This window comes from Lissotriton helveticus, chromosome 5_1 (genome assembly GCF_964261635.1).
Source record: "Lissotriton helveticus chromosome 5_1, aLisHel1.1, whole genome shotgun sequence".
Classification (NCBI taxonomy): Eukaryota; Metazoa; Chordata; class Amphibia; order Caudata; family Salamandridae; genus Lissotriton; species Lissotriton helveticus.
The window spans coordinates 1640501421-1640519003 of NC_136065.1; the positions used below are offsets into that span (position 1 = coordinate 1640501421).

The 17583-nt window shown below is 46.5% G+C and overlaps 1 protein-coding gene across 1 annotated transcript in view; it reads right to left on the minus strand.

The window, feature by feature from the left end:
- Window positions 1–17583, minus strand: part of LOC144753747 (tyrosinase-like) — a 45436-nt gene that overhangs the window by 17301 nt on the left and 10552 nt on the right. The window contains exons 2-3 of the mRNA XM_078641331.1: window positions 14385–14598; window positions 12272–12413 (exon numbers count right to left, since the gene is read on the minus strand). Coding sequence (XP_078497457.1) covers window positions 12272–12413; window positions 14385–14598 — 356 coding nt within the window. The remainder of the gene's footprint in view (window positions 1–12271; window positions 12414–14384; window positions 14599–17583) is intronic.

Below are 17583 nucleotides of genomic sequence, written 5' to 3' on the forward strand. Positions count from 1 at the left end.
GAAAATATTAAAATGTAGCAAGGGGTACCGGAATTAACTTTATTCTGAGGGTCCCCTGGCTGCTATTAAAAGGTGAAACTAGCTCGCTAGGTATCAGCCAGTTAGGTCGAGTGACCCTAGAGAGGGCTAGAAGTGAGACTGGTCGACATGTTTCTCGCTCAGGGTAAAGTCACCCGCGATTCATTAGGACCTTATAAAAAGTGTAAAGAAGAAGAAGAATTACAACAACATGCTTGTGTCATGTGTGTGGTGTACAATACCTCTGTGGAAGCTCCTATGCCTAAGTACAGAGAAAAATAAAGAGACAAGTTATGGTTATAACGTTTTCATGTGGACCACAACAAGCCAAGTCAACGCCAAGACATGTACACAATATGGCATGCTGGTGGTACTGTGAACCATTGAGCACAATCCAAGCATGCCTAGGTGTATGGAGCGTGTCGCGTGCATAGTGAGGAGCACATACACACTCTCTATACGTGAAGGAAAAGTGTAAAATGAGTGGTTTAAAAACAAAAGGTTATAAATGCAGCAGTCTAAGAGGGGTCATCCTCACATCCAGTGTCTTACAAGGGCAATTCGGGTGAATATAGATAACGACCTTGTAACACTGTGATTTCCCACCAAAAGTCTCACACTGTGGTTTAAAAGGCGGCATAATGAACTAAAAGCTTGTTCCCTACTCACCTAATGGTCAGGGACTACTTGCCACATGAGGGGTCGGCGGGTCAGTACATCGGGGGTGAGTCTATTGAATGCAGCTAAAGGGAGCACAAAAGCAAAGTCTAAGAGCTATAATCACTGGTAAGGTACTGGTCTAATGTAGATCTTACTGGCCTCCATAGTCGTGCTCACACAGGATACACTCACCTCACTCTGCCCGTGTCCGCGTGGAAAAACCTACCCATCTCCGCCGAGCTCGAGTAGATGAGTGAGCTCGGCGGTGGGTGTATTTAAACAAGTCAACTTTGGCTAAAGCGTCAACACCTGTTTGTTAAATGTCACGTGATCGTGACTGGTAATGTGGCGGCCATCTTAAGATGGTTGAGGGAGTAATCTTATTCCTTTCTGTTTAATATAAAGACGCTAGCGCGTGTGTATTAGGAAAACTCAATGATGAGTGCCAGACCCTAGAAGCTGACAAGGGTAGTCCCCCGTCTGGGAAATATAAAAAAATATATAAATATATAAAGCCCGCAGTGTACCGGTTGTGCATACAGATTTTACCGCTAAGTGTAGCTGGCCACGTGATGTAAATACTGACAGTAGCGGCCATGATGTAATGGGTAAGGAGTCCGTGTCCGCTATGAACCAGCTGGTGTGGTCATTTGGAAGGGGTGTATCAAGGGATAGGCCAATGTACAAGCTATCCTTTAAACAGACCCTGGTATGTCATATGGTCATCAATGGAGGCCAAAGGAAAATCTATCCTTTGAATCAGACCCTTGTGTATGATAGGGATACCAATGCAGGGTAGATGCCAAGCGGGAGTGTGTTGTCAGTGATAGAGCGGTCATCAGGGTAAGGTGACACTGGGCGCTTAGCCTGAACTGAGGTGGGAACGAGAGGAACAGGATGGTCTGGGTGATCATACCTGGGCGATAGATTCAAAGCGAGTGCCATCGGATGTCCTCATTGAGTCCCTGTTTGTCAGAAGAAAGGCGATGGACCCATCTTTGTTCCTTACGGAAAAGGGCATTTCTGGGGGAGTTTGGACTGGATTCAATAACTACCCACTTCAATGAATCTTCATTATGGTTAGAGTCTACATAGTGTTTGCACATTTTTGTGTGGGTCTTTTTGCAGCGGAAATTGCTGCGATGTTCAATGATGCGGGTTTTGATGGGGCGGGTTGTCATCCCGATGTACTGCAGACCACACGGGCAGATTAGCATGTATATACAGTGTGTCGTGTTGCAGTTGGTGTGGTGCCTAAGCTCCCATTTGAAAGTCTCAGAGAGCTGTATGTTCTTCAGAGTCAAAGTGTATCTGCATACCCCACACATGCCACATGGGTAATGGCCCGTCACGGGAGGCAAGTGCCACAAGGTTTGTTGAGTTTCTTTCCTGACGTTCTTGGGCCTGGTGCTGATTAGGATATCCTTAGGGTTTTGTGATCTCTTAACCACTTGGCTGCTAAGGCACATGATGCACTTCCATTGACTTTCCATTGAAATCAATGGAAACTCCATGACGAGTTACCCTTGTCATTAGCACTGAAGGGGTTAAAGGCAAACCTTGGTTGTTCCATAACCATGTCCCCTGTGTTGAGCATCTACTCGAGCTCGGCGGAGATGGGTAGGTTTTTCCACGCGGACACGGGCAGAGTGAGGTGAGTGTATCCTGTGTGAGCACGACTATGGAGGCCAGTAAGATCTACATTAGACCAGTACCTTACCAGTGATTATAGCTCTTAGACTTTGCTTTTGTGCTCCCTTTAGCTGCATTCAATAGACTCACCCCGATGTACTGACCCGCCGACCCCTCATGTGGCAAGTAGTCCCTGACCATTAGGTGAGTAGGGAACACGCTTTTAGTTCATTATGCCGCCTTTTAAACCACAGTGTGAGACTTTTGGTGGGAAATCACAGTGTTACAAGGTCGTTATCTATATTCACCCGAATTGCCCTTGTAAGACACTGGATGTGAGGATGACCCCTCTTAGACTGCTGCATTTTTAACCTTTTGTTTTTAAACCACTCATTTTACACTTTTCCTTCACGTATAGAGAGTGTGTATGTGCTCCTCACTATGCACGCGACACGCTCCATACACCTAGGCATGCTTGGATTGTGCTCAATGGTTCACAGTACCACCAGCATGCCATATTGTGTACATGTCTTGGCGTTGACTTGGCTTGTTGTGGTCCACATGAAAACGTTATAACCATAACTTGTCTCTTTATTTTTCTCTGTACTTAGGCATAGGAGCTTCCACAGAGGTATTGTACACCACACACATGACACAAGCATGTTGTTGTAATTCTTCTTCTTCTTTACACTTTTTATAAGGTCCTGATGAATCGCGGGTGACTTTACCCTGAGCGAGAAACATGTCGACCAGTCTCACTTCTAGCCCTCTCTAGGGTCACTCGACCTAACTGGCTGATACCTAGCGAGCTAGTTTCACCTTTTAATAGCAGCCAGGGGACCCTCAGAATAAAGTTAATTCCGGTACCCCTTGCTACATTTTAATATTTTCGCTACACAACACTACATCCTGCCCACACACCCCCACTTCACCATAAGGCTGTTGGATATAAAGATCTCCGCCAAAGAGCCCCTCTTTGAGGTGAGCCCGTCGGGGATTCCACCGCCTCCCCGACGAGGAGCAAACGCCAATGATGAAGCATGACACCCTTCTGGGTGTGTGAGGCAACTAAATCCAACAAAATGGATGCCCTAGGGTGTCTCTTTCCACACCTTGGTCACGCCAGTCAAATCCCCCTAGTCTGTCTATAGGAACAGTTCAGCAACCCCTTTATTGCGCCAGTGATATGGAATAGGATCATGTGGTGATCCGACCAGTCCACGGGGACAACGTGTTCGATCGAGATTGTGTCTTGTTTGGCGATAATGGCATCTAGGGTTGCTCCTTTGTAATGCGTCTCCTCTGCAGTGTTGTGTAAGATTATGGTCGTCGAGAAGATTGGATAGCGTTTGGATTAGTGGATTACGTGTTTCATTCCTGCTAGTTGCTCCCCAAAGGCTGAGGTGTTGCCTGGTGGGTGGTACAGAAGGTGACAGAGCATTGTTCCTTTATCTTTGGTCTTTATGTTTGCGGTAAGGCATTCAAAGGTCATGTATATGCACGAGCCTATTTCCATGATGGAAATGTCATCTTTATGGATGATGGCAACTCCACCCCCTCATTGGTCTTTTCTGTCTTTGTTGATAATGGAAAAACCTGGTGGGAGAAGCATGTCTAGGCACTGTGAGGAGTGCTCCTTGAGCAGTACAAAAGGGGGTGGTGATGGACGGAGCATCTGAATCAATCAAACACTCACACCCAGTCAAAAGATCTGGGTTTAATCCATCACCGTTCTTTAGCCCACTCTGCCACCCTGGTTCAGACATGGCTATATGCAAATCAGTCTGACCCTGTGCCTCATGGGAACAGTCCAGCCCGAACTGCCAAGCCATGTCTTCCCTGGACCTGAAGCAAGCTTCTGAGGGCCGGTTTCTGGCATTCCAGCCGTCTTCAGCCTGGCTTGCTTGAATCCAGTGACAAAGTGAGCAAGGGACTCACGTCTGAGCATACCCTGCCACACTTATGGCGGCCAAAAGCAGTACAAAAGGGGGTGGTGATGGACGGAGCATCTGAATCAATCAAACACTCACACCCAGTCAAAAGATCTGGGTTTAATCCATCACCGTTCTTTAGCCCACTCTGCCACCCCAGTTCAGACATGGCTATATGCAAATCAGTCTGAACCCTATGCCTCATGGGAACAGTCCAGCCCGAACTGCCAAGCCATGTCTTCCCTGGACCGGAAACAAGCTTCCGAGGACCGGTTTCTGGCATTCCAGCCGTCTTCAGCCTGGCTTGCTTGAATCCAGTGGCAAAGTGAGCAAGGGACTCACGTCTGAGCATACCCTGCCACACTTATGGCGGCCAAAAGCAGTACAAAAGGGGGTGGTGATGGACGGAGCATCTGAATCAATCAAACACTCACACCCAGTCGAAAGATCTGGGTTTAATCCATCACCGTTCTTTAGCTCACTCTGCCACCCCAGTTCTGACATGGCTATATGCAAATCAGTCTGACCCTGTGCCTCATGGGAACAGTCCAGCCCGAACTGCCAAGCCATGTCTTCCCTGGACCGGAAACAAGCTTCCGAGGACCGGTTTCTGGCATTCCAGCCGTCTTCAGCCTGGCTTGCTTGAATCCAGTGGCAAAGTGAGCAAGGGACTCACGTCTGAGCATACCCTGCCACACTTATGGCGGCCAAAAGCAGTACAAAAGGGGGTGGTGATGGACGGAGCATCTGAATCAATCAAACACTCACACCCAGTCAAAAGATCTGGGTTTAATCCATCACCGTTCTTTAGCCCACTCTGCCACCCCAGTTCAGACATGGCTATATGCAAATCAGTCTGAACCCTATGCCTCATGGGAACAGTCCAGCCCGAACTGCCAAGCCATGTCTTCCCTGGACCGGAAACAAGCTTCCGAGGACCGGTCTCTGTGATGAATGCAATGTGAATGTCCTGCGATAGAATAGCTTCTGCTAGTTCGGTTGCATGCATTGATGCCGATCTACAGTTGATGAGCATGCAGTTGGTGGGAAGCTCTTTAGTGCTAGGGATTGTTTCCTTGGGAGCTCTGGGCAGGGCTGTGAGGAAAGGTGTTCTGGGGAGTTTAGGGCACGGAGGGTCTCTTCCGAGACCTGTGATCCCTTGGATTTTGGATTTAGGGGAGTCAAAGATGGGTGTGTCATAGGAGGAAGCTAAGTCGGCTGCTTCTTTGTCAGACATTGCTGCTTCAAACCTCATAGGTCTAGAGGAGATGGGCTCGATGTCGGTATTGGAGTGAGTTTGAGCTCTAGTGCCGCGGTCTGGGTTTCTAAGGATTTTTTGTGGCAGGTCTTCCTTCTCCCTTCTAGAGGGTCTCTTTACTTGTGTCACGGGGAAAGCAGCGGGCCTATTGAAGCCCTGGTGGATGAAGGAGACGTATGTAGGGGGAGACCAGGAGGGGTATTGTGGGAGTCTTTGGGCCTTTTCGAGATTGGTGAGGATTTCGTTCAGGCCCCGGGAGATGGGTTCAAGTTGGAGTTCTAGTGAAGCGATACGCTGCGTCATGGAACTGTGTAGGGAGTGGGGTCATCAAGGGGCTGGTTTGTCCGAGCAGTGACGGTCGTGTTTAAGCTGAGATGTCTATTGTTACTGGTGTAGGGCATGTTGTTTGACCCCCAGGAGGAGGGAGCGTTGCAGCATGGCGTGAGATCAACCTTCTAAGGTCTAGATGAGTTCTAGTTTTATTTGGGAATGAAGGCGGTCGAGCGGGTTCGAGGAGATGAGGAGGGTGGATCAAATTAGGAGGACGGGCTTGTTGACCTTTTGAGATTTGGCAGAAAATCTCTGTGGAGGCGCTGGAGTAGGCGGTGTCTCTGGGGTGGGAGGTGTCTCTGGGGTGTCGGGCAGAGGAGGCGTGGGACGAGGCAGGGGCAGTCTGAGGACCCTGGTGGGGACGGTTAACTGTTGATGGGTGCTGTGCCGGGAAGGAAATAGGGGTGTTCGAAAGAGCGGCGCGGAGTGTAGGGAAGAGGAAGTCTATGGGGTGTCAGGAAGAGGAGGGGTGGGATGAGGCAGGGGCAGTTTGAGGACCCTGGTGGCAACAGTTAACTGTTGGTGGGTGTTGTGCCAGGAAGGAACTAGGGATGCGAGGAAGAGCGGCGCGAAGTGTAGGGAAGAGGGAGTTGAAGGCTTCTAGATTCTCGTTGTTTGCCTGAATCAGGACAGTGCCGTTAGTGTAGATGGTCATAGACATGCTCCCCCCCTGGTGAATAGTTAGAAGCGAAGAAGTAAGTTTGAAGCTATGTGAGGTGGTAGTGGTGGAGATATGAATTTGTGTTCTGAGGGTGGTGATCCATTCGCCTGGTCTTTCCTTGTCCTTTGTAGGGGCAGTGGTATGTGTCCGTAAATAGAGTTTCTATGTGTTATCTAATCAGTTTCTGCTTGAGATTTTGTCTCGCTTTAGGGGAGAGGTTGTGGGGAAAGCTAATTGTGAATGAACTCACGTTGTGCGGTTTCAGGAGTGTCGGTGAGGTTTGGGTGGAGTGGGGTGACAAGTCCAGAGCCATAGCGAAAACTTCTGAGAGGAGGGGCGGTGGGTCAGCGAGGGGGTCAGGGCCGTATGAAAAGGCTTGGGCTCCTCATCTAGGGTGTGAGATGCAGACCGGCATCTGAGTTTGTGACGAGGAAGGAGAGAGAGTGGTCCCTAGTAGCCTACCGGTGAAGATCAGGGGGTGTTCACTGTTGAGACATGGAAGGCCATCGTGGAACAGGCAAAGTGAGTTGTATGCTGGGAGAGGGAGGCTGCTTATAGACAGGACACATAGGTCAGGCGAGGGTAAATGAGGGCGAATGGCTTCCGTGGGATTAGGCGTTGAGTTCAGAGACTTCTTTGTTATGGATGGGAGGCCATAGGGAGCTTCTTGTTGGGTTAGCCTTGAATCAGTGGTTACAGATTGGAGGTCCTAACTATATTGCACGGTAACAAGTGGGTCCTTGGGCTTTGCGAGGCCTAGACAGGCCTGTTGGAGGGGACCTGGGGAAGAGTAGTGGCCATCTTGGAAACTGGCGTGGGCTGAAATCAAGAAGCTTTGATTAGGAGGAGCTTCTTGATCTTGAGGTGTTGTACTGAGTGCAATCATGAGGGGTTGTCCTGAGTGCAATCACCTCATGAGGCAACTAAGGGCGTGGTACTTTTTGTCAGGACTGAAAGAGGTCAGAATTTTCAATGAATCATGCAGTTCTCAGAAAGGTGGGAGGCAGCGCATAGTTGAATTTGAGAAATTATGTCACGGGGGCCGCCATCTTAGGGTCAGGCATCCAGGTTTGAGAAAGTGTGCTAGTATGGTAGGGATAGTATGAGAGAGGGCATTTCCTGTAAACATAAAGGACCGGAGTCTTTGGAAGCCTCACCTCACTTTCATTGTGGGCTGCACGGAGGTGGTATCGAGTCTCACGGGTCTGCCATCTTGGGGACATGAATCATGAAGGGCTGGTTGCACTTCGTTTCTGTACTGTGTGTCCGGGTTGGAAGATAGAAAGGCCGGGGTGAGTGGAGGTGAAAAGAAGCACTCTGTGGCAGTCAAAAGTGGCTGAGACTGGACTCCTACTGATCAGGAACTCCACACCTGATGGGAATGATCAGTTTTGTGTTATGCCCTATGGTTTAAAGAATGCCCTTTCCACCTTCCAGAGGTTGGTGAACCAAGTCCTTCCTGGATTGGAGTCCCTTAGTGCAGCTCCTCTAGATAATATTGCTATCTTTAGCTCCACCTGGCAGGAACAACTTATCTTTCTTCGGAAGGTTTTAAATGCCCTACAAACTGCAGGCCTAATTATCAAGGCATCCAAATGCTAGATACGGCAGGGAACTATGGTGTACTTGGGACACCTTGTTGGTAGAGGCTAGGTACAACCCTTACAGCCCAAGATTCATGCCATCCAGGACTGGGCAGCTCCAAAACCCAAACCCAAGTCAGGGCATTCCTTGGCTTGACTGAGTACTACTGGAGGTGTGTGGAGGGATATGGGTCCATTGTGGCTCCCCTCACCCAACTCACCTCCAAGAAGATTCCCAAATAGGTAAACTGGGCAGTTAGTTGTCAAAAGGCTTTTGACACCCTGAAAGAGGCTATGTGCTCAGCACCAATTCAGACTATGCCAAGCAGTTCATCGTGCAGATTTTATGCATCTGAGCTAGAGATAGGAGTGGTCCTATCCCAGATCAATGATGAAGGCCAAGACCAACCTGTTGCTTTTATAAGCAGAAGGCTTATCTCTAGGGAACAGTGTTGAAGAACCACTAAGAGGGGGAATTTGCTGTGCTTTGGAAGAAGCTGAGACCATACTTGTTTGGTGCTCACTTCCTAGTTCAAACAGATCACAGGGCTCTCAGATGACTAATTCAAATGAAAGGTGACAATCCAAAACTGTTGAGTTGCATCACCCTACAGGGAGTGGACTTTGTAGTGGAACACAGACCTAGTACTGCCCATGCCAATGCTGATGGAGTTTCCTGGTTCTTCCACTTAGAAAATAAAGACTCTCTAGGTAAAGATTAGCCTCATGCTCTTTTGTTTGGGGGGGGGGGTTGTGTGAGAATGTGCCCTCTTTCTGCATGCTTTGACTGAGAGTACCCCGGGCACCTGCTCATCAGGTACCCAGACCCTATGTTCTGTCCCTAAAACTGCATTGAAGCCTAATCCCAATTGGCATCTCTGGCCACAAGTCAACCTCTGGTAAATGGTACCATAGGTACCCAGTGCACTGTGACCAGAGAAGGCCTCTAAGGGCTGCAGGATTATTGTGCCACCCTTAGAGGTTTTGTACCCAGTCACTCATACACTGACTTTGCAGTCTTGGTGCAGAACAAAGTGATAAGTCGACATGGCACACATCCCCGTGTTCCATGCCTACAACCCACTGCCCTGGCATAGATCTGTCATCCCGCTAGCAAGGTGCACTATACAGTAGTGAGGGCACATGTGCATGAGCCCTGTACTCCTACAATGTCTAAGTCTATTCTTAGACCTTGTAAGTGAAGTGCTGCCATTACGAGTATATGGTGCTAGGAGTTTGCTTTCAGCTACCACAACCAGACATGTTTCTGGACCCTGGGTTGAGAGCCTGCTGCTCTCTGGGGCCTGAAACAACGCACATCCTGGGACGAGTTGCCAAGCCTCCTCCCCAGGATAAGCAGGGTTTGAGAAGGGGAACCTTCAAAGACTTTCTGCCTTTGTGAACTTCCCCAGGCCACTTGCTGCTCTTGGCAACTGGTCCCCTCTGGTTCTGACCCCTACACTTTAGGTGGGAGAACTGGTGGGAAAAGCAAGTGAGGAAGAGAGGTTTGCCCAACTCTGCCAACTCCACTACTCAGGTGGGGGAGGCAAGATGAAGCACAACTATCAGTCCAAGCTATCTTGAAGATGGGGGACTCAGCCAACCAGGGACAGGCTCATGCCTCCTCCCACCGGAGGGTGGCATTATAGGGGGTGTACCCACCCCAGGGAGGGGACCCATTGGTCTTTGCGTTTTACCTACCTGTAACGCCCCTAAATCTAGTATTTAGGAACACCCCTGAACCTTGCTTCCTCAGATGAGAACCTGCATGAAGAAGAAGAAGAAACAAACAGCCATGCATCAGCTAACACAAAGAGATTGCCCACTGATTTGGCCCCAGCCCTATGGGCCTATCTCCCCCTCAAACCTGCTCCTGCAACATCCCAGTGTTTTTTGCAACCTCAAAAACACCGGAGGACCATCCTTCCTTCAACTACAAAGACTCTATCTCCCAAGAACACCGGATTTGTTCTTCTGCAACCTCTGACTCCAACCGGAGAACACAGATCTGCCCCACTCTGCACCTGCCGTCCAAGGGCTGAGCTCGAGTGGGCAAACACCACGAGGAGGTCACCCCAGAAATCCTGACCCAAGACCTGGAAACCCCTGTTCAGCCTCAAGCCTCCAGCCGATGCCTGCAGCCTAAATCCAGAAGGACCCCCCAACCACGACCAGGAGCTGGTAAGAAGATCAAACTCAAAAGCCACCCCTGCATCCTGATGCCCCATAGCCTTGTGTGCCAAAACCGATGGTGCCTAGCCAACCCCTAACTCGCCAACGTACCTCTCAAAGCAGTAGTCGCACCCAGAAGACCTTCGTCCCTGACTCAAATTGGGCGCTCAACGTCAAAACAGCACCCTGCACCTGCCCTCCCTAGTGCTGTTGAGGGTACACCTTTGGTGCTACTTCGTTTCCTTATTTGCCATGAGCTAAAATCCAGGAGCTTTGCTCCCACAACCCAGTGACAGCAGCCACCAACCATAGGCCACCTATCCCCCGGTGGATAACATTGGGCCTCAACACTCTGCACCCGGCCGCCCTAGTGTCTCTGAAGGTGTAATGAGAGTGCATTCCTGAGCCTTGTTCTTACCACAGAAGTTCAACTCCAGAGACCGATTACTTAACTGGAAGCCGTTAACTTCATTTCTCTACAAAGGAACCTATTAACTGTTTACCTTAAATACATGTTTGGAGTTGATTTGTATGGAAACCTGAAAAATAGCAATTGTTTTTACTTACTTTTTCTCTAGGAAACCCCCCATTGTGAAATCTAGGCATATCACACTCTGTAGAAAAAATAATCTCAAAAGTAATCTCAAAAGTAATCTCAAAAGTAACGTAAAAGTAACTTGCCTGTAATTCTTATTGCAAAATTGATACAAAGTATATGTATAGCATTTTACAGTATTGCATTACCGGTAATTCAAACTGTAACAATTTAAAAGTACATTTACAACTGTATTTTAAACTGTATATTTACTGCAAAATTATTTATCAACTTACCTGTGCTAGGCTTGCTTGGATCTAGAAAATAAAATAACTAAATATATACAAAACCAATTGGACTGAAGTTCAGTCTTTGAGTGTGTGAAATCATTTGCTGATTGAGTGGGTTCAACAAATTCTTACTCTAATGCTGCCTTACCTCTCGACCACACTACCTCAGTATCAAAATCTTTTATTCGATTACCACTTGTTTGCAACCATAAAAAGTACACAATTTAAAAACAGTGAATTAAAAACAAACTTGCAACATAGTTTAAAAACAATAAAAAGAATTGCACAGCTTGGAGGTGGAAATGTCTATTCAATCATACGCTTGGCGTATCTTGATACTAGCTTTTAAAAAGATAGCTATGCACTTTGCTACATGTACCGAGTCCAAAAGCTGTAGGGAAAAAAATGCAGGGTGACATAACCTGTGACCAGAAGAACGGAGGAGTGGGAGAATCCAAAATTTACGTGGTGCTTTATAGTATTTACAGAAGAAGATAATATGAATTGTTGATTGAGTGGATACTCCATCACATGGACAGTTCGTAAGAGTACTCGACCAATTTTGGATTTTTGGGAAGGAAACAGAGAGAGTGAGGTGCTATTTAGCTTTACCTCTGCCTACCTTTGGGGTACCACTAGACTCAGTGTGTACTATACCTCACTTTGTTATAGTATATACAAAGCCAGCTTCCTACAACTATCTCTTAGAATATATAATACACCTTTAGAGAGTCTATGAGCAGCTAGTTGATTGGCCATGATGGTTGAGTGCTAGTTGATTGGCCATTTATGTGCATATGCGATTAATGAGTCAACACTGAACACTGGTAAGTCGCAATACTTGGGTCTCCTAGAATACCCAATGAGAAGACTCAAGGGTCTTGCCTACTTGATTTTTACTCCCCTAATGCATTCCTTGGTATTGATTGTTGGCCACCTTGAAGTTCCACAGTCCCCATCACTATATCAGTTATCAGTTTCTGAAATCTAAGGATATACCCTAAAAGTCTTTGTGTACACGGTGGACAGACACACAATATCTCTATAAAGGTTATTGCTTTAGAAGCTAAAGAGAGGGTGCATACCTGGGTCCCTTCTCTTTTATTACTGTTTCTCTCTCATGATTGTCTCAAGGTTTTAATGCAGTGCCTGTAACATCTTTTTTATTCTTGTAGATCATCAACCGCAAATTGTGCCTTACTTGTCAACGAAAGCATGGTGCAAAAAGAAGATGGGGTCATTGCTGGAAATGGAGATCACGCTCACTGTTCCACCCATGTACATGTGGAACAAGTTGTGCAAACTCCGCCTCGTTATCTCACCAGTGGATGGATCAACAAAGCCTGGAAATGGAAAATGTGATGGACTCTTTAGTATGAGATGTTGAGTCATATATTAGAACACACTGACCCATGAGAAGAAAGAAGGAGCAATAAATAAAACAATACTTTTTTTAAATAATTTGCTATTGTGTAAAGGCTCAGCCAAAGCATTCCCCTTAATTAAGATGCATTCATTTAATACTAAATCTTGCAAAAAACCCTGCTAGATGGAAGTGGGCATTCTTTGATGTTAAGTATGGCCACCATGTATAAAGGCTGCTGGTGAAGAATCCTGCTCTGCTGAACACAGTTATTCAATGAAAGATATAATGAGTGCATGGTATTGTCCCTGGGCAGTGGCTGGGAGAGTGGGCCAATGGTGTGGGTTATCAGTCAAGATCTTTGTCAGTCTTTGCAATTGATTGTTTACTTGTGCTTCAATTATTGCACAGGTTGATGTATAAAATGATGTATTGTATAGCAGACAGAATCCCTATTTCTAACACAGGTGGTTATTGGGTTTAAGGCCAAAAACAGATCTTGTTTATCTTTTCTGCATCCTTCATCCCAACTTGGTACCAAATCAGGGATTGTCCACTCAACTTCCCTTAGTTTGCTCTAGTAAGAGCCTTTAAGTAAAGCAGTGATGCTTGGCTTCAACCTCTGTGGCCAATCATGCCCCAGAGTGCCCCATGGCCCAGCAAGAATTATGCCACACTGTTTGTAGCAGTAAAAATAGGTGAGTGTGATACTCACATAATTTGCCCCGGCAGAATTCTGCTGACTTACATATAACCTCAGCGAGGTTCTGTGGAGTGAACCAGACGACCACACGCTTCACTATACGCCAACACTCTTTTTACGGCCTTTACTGCTTTTATTCATCAAAAATGGGAACTTCTTATACCATGGAATTGTGATTACTTATTGTTTTTATAAACTAACCGAATCTTAAGTGTGAAGACCATTGTGAAGTCTTGTTATATAGAGAACTCTGACAAGCCCTGAAGAAGTACAGTTACGGACAAAACGCGTTGGCTATTGGTTTTAAGCATCATTTGTGAATAAAGAATCTGTTTGCTGAAGAACCTGACTTTGGAATTCTTGGGAGAACGACTGGAAAGTTAATTGAACTGTGTGAATAACACTATTGATACTGTATTATTATCATGTTAACTGTTGAAGGGTGCGGGGTCACCTTGTGCAACTTGATTTGAAAACCAAGTTTCTTGGCTTTCTAATATTGGGATCTAGGGGATTGTGTCCCAGACCTCCTGCACCTACACACTTGTATACCGTAGGGACTTCGTAACTGGTACGGGTAGAGCAGCCTTAATCCCCTGTTCTGGTTTGAATTCTGTGGAGGACCGTCCATGGCCATAAATAGGCAAGTTGTGCTGCTCAAACTGTGATTTAGTGCCAGGAATGTGTTCCATGCTGAAAAATCAGCACAAAGGGCACCAGTGGCACACCAGAGGGTGCAGCTACTCCAGATGATTTTGGTGCAGAGCTGAGGTCTTCTGACTGTGAACCACAAATGGTGGCAACCTTCAACATTAGTAAAAAGTCACTGTATCCAAAATTGCACTGGGGACATTAAATCTTGACAACAATTTACCGTTCTGGAGTCTTACATGAGAAGAAATTCTGCCACACTTTGATTGACTATTTTGCCCAGAATTCAGCATTGCAAGAGCAGCGTGAGACACCAAAATTCCCCCAATTTTGCTGGTGGTACAGAATATTTCACCCACCCCAAACTGGGAACTGCCTCCTCAAGCCCAGGTACCAGTGCCAACTGTTGACTGACATCATGAGCTCTGACACACTTTCCATCCTTTCACTGCATTCACACTGTAGAAATCAGTAAAGACTTAAACATCTGGCTTCAAGCCACCTCTTTATCCATTCATCCTTTGATTGGATATGTGAAAGAAGAATAGAGACTTCACACACACCAAAGATTTTTGTGAAAGACTGTATTTCACCTACCTCCCAGACAGTTGCGGAAGCTGTGTTTGGAAGTGGTATTGTATGGAGTTGTGTCATAGTCCTTCCACTGGAGCACGTCCTCCACTTGCTGAGCGAAGGGCAGCTGGCTGTTGTTGGGGTCAGCTCCAGGGTTCCTGTGTAGAGGCTCAAACCTAGACTTATCTTCTGCGACTGTGCAATACTTATCAGGGTAACTAACTCCGCTGCATATACTCTGGAAATGGCATGGAAGGAAGTGAAGTTAAAAACTGTAAAGTCATAGGAAGAGAGGGCTGTATTGTATGATGTAGTACATGTTAGACATTTTTTAGCTCTACTTCATACACCATAGACATCTCCTCTGCACAAAGACTCTCTCACTGTAGACCTCTTGGGAATCTTATATAAAATAGGGCCACAAAGTCCATAATCCCTTGATCATTGGTCCTTTTGGGCCTATTAAAGCAAACACAAAGAGACAATGGACAGAGAGCTGAAACTTTACAGACACTCACTCCCAGTCACAGATCTGGGTTGAATCCATCATTGGTCTTTAGTTCACTTCACCTACTCAGCTCAGACCAAGCCATATGCAAATCAATCTTGACCCTATGCCTCAATCAATCAATCAATCAATCATATTTGTAGAGCGCGCTACTCACCTGCTAGGGTCTCAAGGCGCTGGGGGAGGGGGGCGCCGCTACTGCTCGAACAGCCAGGTCTTGAGTTGTTTCCTGAAGGAGAGATAGTCCTGGGTCAGCCGTAGGTGGTTGGGGAGGGAGTTCCATGTCTTGGCCGCCAGGTAGGAGAAGGATCTTCCTCCGGCGGTGGTTCTGCGAAATCATGGGATGCTGGCTGGCGAGGGCGAGGCTGGCGGATCGGAGCTGGCGGGTGAGAGCGTAGAATGTGAGGCGGCTGTTGACGTATTCTGGGCCCCTGTCGTGGAGGGCCTTGTGTGCATGGGTGAGGAGTCTGAACGTGATCCTCTTGCTGACAGGGAGCCAGTGCAGGGCTCTCAGATGGGCAGAGATGTGGCTGTGACGGGGGATGTCCAGGATGAGTCGTGCAGAAGCGTTCTGTATGCGCTGGAGTCTTTTCTGTAGTTTGGCTGTGGTTCCGGCATAGAGGGTGTTCCCGTAGTCTAGTCTTCTGGTGATGAGGGCTTGGGTGACCGTCTTCCTAGTTTCGGTGGGGATCCACCGGAAGATCTTTCGGAGCATGCGCAGGGTGTTGAAGTAAGATGACGAGACGGCATTGACTTGTTTGGTCATCATAGTGAGGAGTCCAGGATGAAGCCCAGGTTGCGTGCGTGGGCCCGCAAGGGAACAGTCCAGCCTAAAATGCCAAGCCAGGAATTCCCTGGATCAGACACAATTATTGAGCAAGGACACAACTCTGAAAACCTTTCAGGTAACAGCTCATTTTACTTCACCTGGGAGGCCTTTGAAGGCCATCTGGGCATGCAGGTAAAGGGTTTAACATGTCAACTTTTTTGCCCTGAAAAGGCTGAAATGAACTGCTCTGGCTTTGCATACATTTGGCAAAGGAATGTCAAACACTGAAATCAACCAGAGGGATGCAACAACTCACTTTACTATGTAAAGTGGTTGCACTGCGAAATAAAAAAACATACATTTCCAGCAGAGGTTTGTGTGTGAATTTCATGTGCTGGCATGCTTAGGTGCAACCACTGCTATGTTTGTAGCCATAAGCTAGCGTGCAAGACTGTCACATGCTCCCTTATGTTTACATTTAGATGAGAGAGGATAGCTATGCTGTAAGGTGATTTAAAGTTGCAAGTTGTGACCAATCATAGTATACAATTGAGTAGTGTTGATTCTTTTTCTGAGCTAAAGTCCTGGTTAGACCATTACAAATCACCACAATAAGGCACCAAACACACACATTCATGTGCACGGTGAAAGAGGTTGAGCAACAGCACAAAGAACACAGAGGAAAGACTAATGCAGTACACACAGAAAGAACTAACAAGAACAGTGAAAGATGATGAGAAACAGCTTGAAGGACTCTGAGTAAGGACTAACGCAGCATGCACAGAAAGAATAAACAAGCACACTAACTCTGAAAACAGAAGAAGGGTAAATAAGTGAACACGCTCAAGAAAGCAAAAAAGTTAATAAAAGAAAGGCGTGCAAGATTTACATGGTTTTTGGATCTCGGAGATCAAAAGAACTGAAACAAGAATTACAGCCCTGTTTGTAGAAATGAAAACTGGAGGTCTAGGAAACAACTCAGTGCTCTTGGACATAGGCAAAAGTATTCCCTTTTGCAGTTGCTAAAAAGTATTCTTTTGAAAAGGACACTGAAATAGACCAATGAACACCAATATGTGGTCTTGTAGCCCAAAAAGTATATACAACAGGTCTTGAAAACTCAGCACAAGCAATGTCTAGACTTTGTTTGATGTTAGATGTTAGGATGGACCATTTTTTGTTTACAATCTTGTTTATCTCATTAGACGAAGAATTATATGTTGTGACACAAATCAATGTGTTGGATTCTGATTTTTGATTTGTCTTCAGTAATGCTGCCCTGGGTGTGTTCATAGATCTCTTACATGCCCTATCAATGATGTTCTTGCGATAGGTTTTTTGCTGCAATTTCAAGCTTAGTTTGTCTGCTTCCTTGCGGTACTCATTCAGATCCGTGCAGTTCCTCTGGAACCTGAGGAATTGTCCAAATGATAGATTCAACCTCAGGGCCGGTGGATGTGCTCTGTCGAAGTGCAACAGGCTGTTACTCTCAGTGGGTTTTGTGTACAAAAAAACTCAATAACCTGCCTTGCAATGATGTTTATGTCCAAAAATTAGACTTCTTCATTATTGGATGTTTGTGTACACCGTAGGTTTGGATTAAGGTTGTTTAGAAGGTGAACTCAGTGGTACTGTTAGGGTCTCCTTTCCAGGGGCCAGATGTAGGTAGGATTGATTTACTGATTCTTAATTACCGAATTTTACGGATTCGGTAATTAAGAATCGGTAAATCTGAGGGGTGGGTATGTAGGTATTCCAGATGTGCTGGAATACCGAATCGGAGAAATTCGGTATTTACCGATTCGGTAAATACCGATCGGTAATGCCCATTCATTCCTAAGGGCTTTGAAGCCCATAGGAATGAATGGGCATTACCGATTCGGTATTTAACGAATCGGTAAATACCGAATTTCACAAGGGTTCAGAGGGTGTCACTTTGACACCCT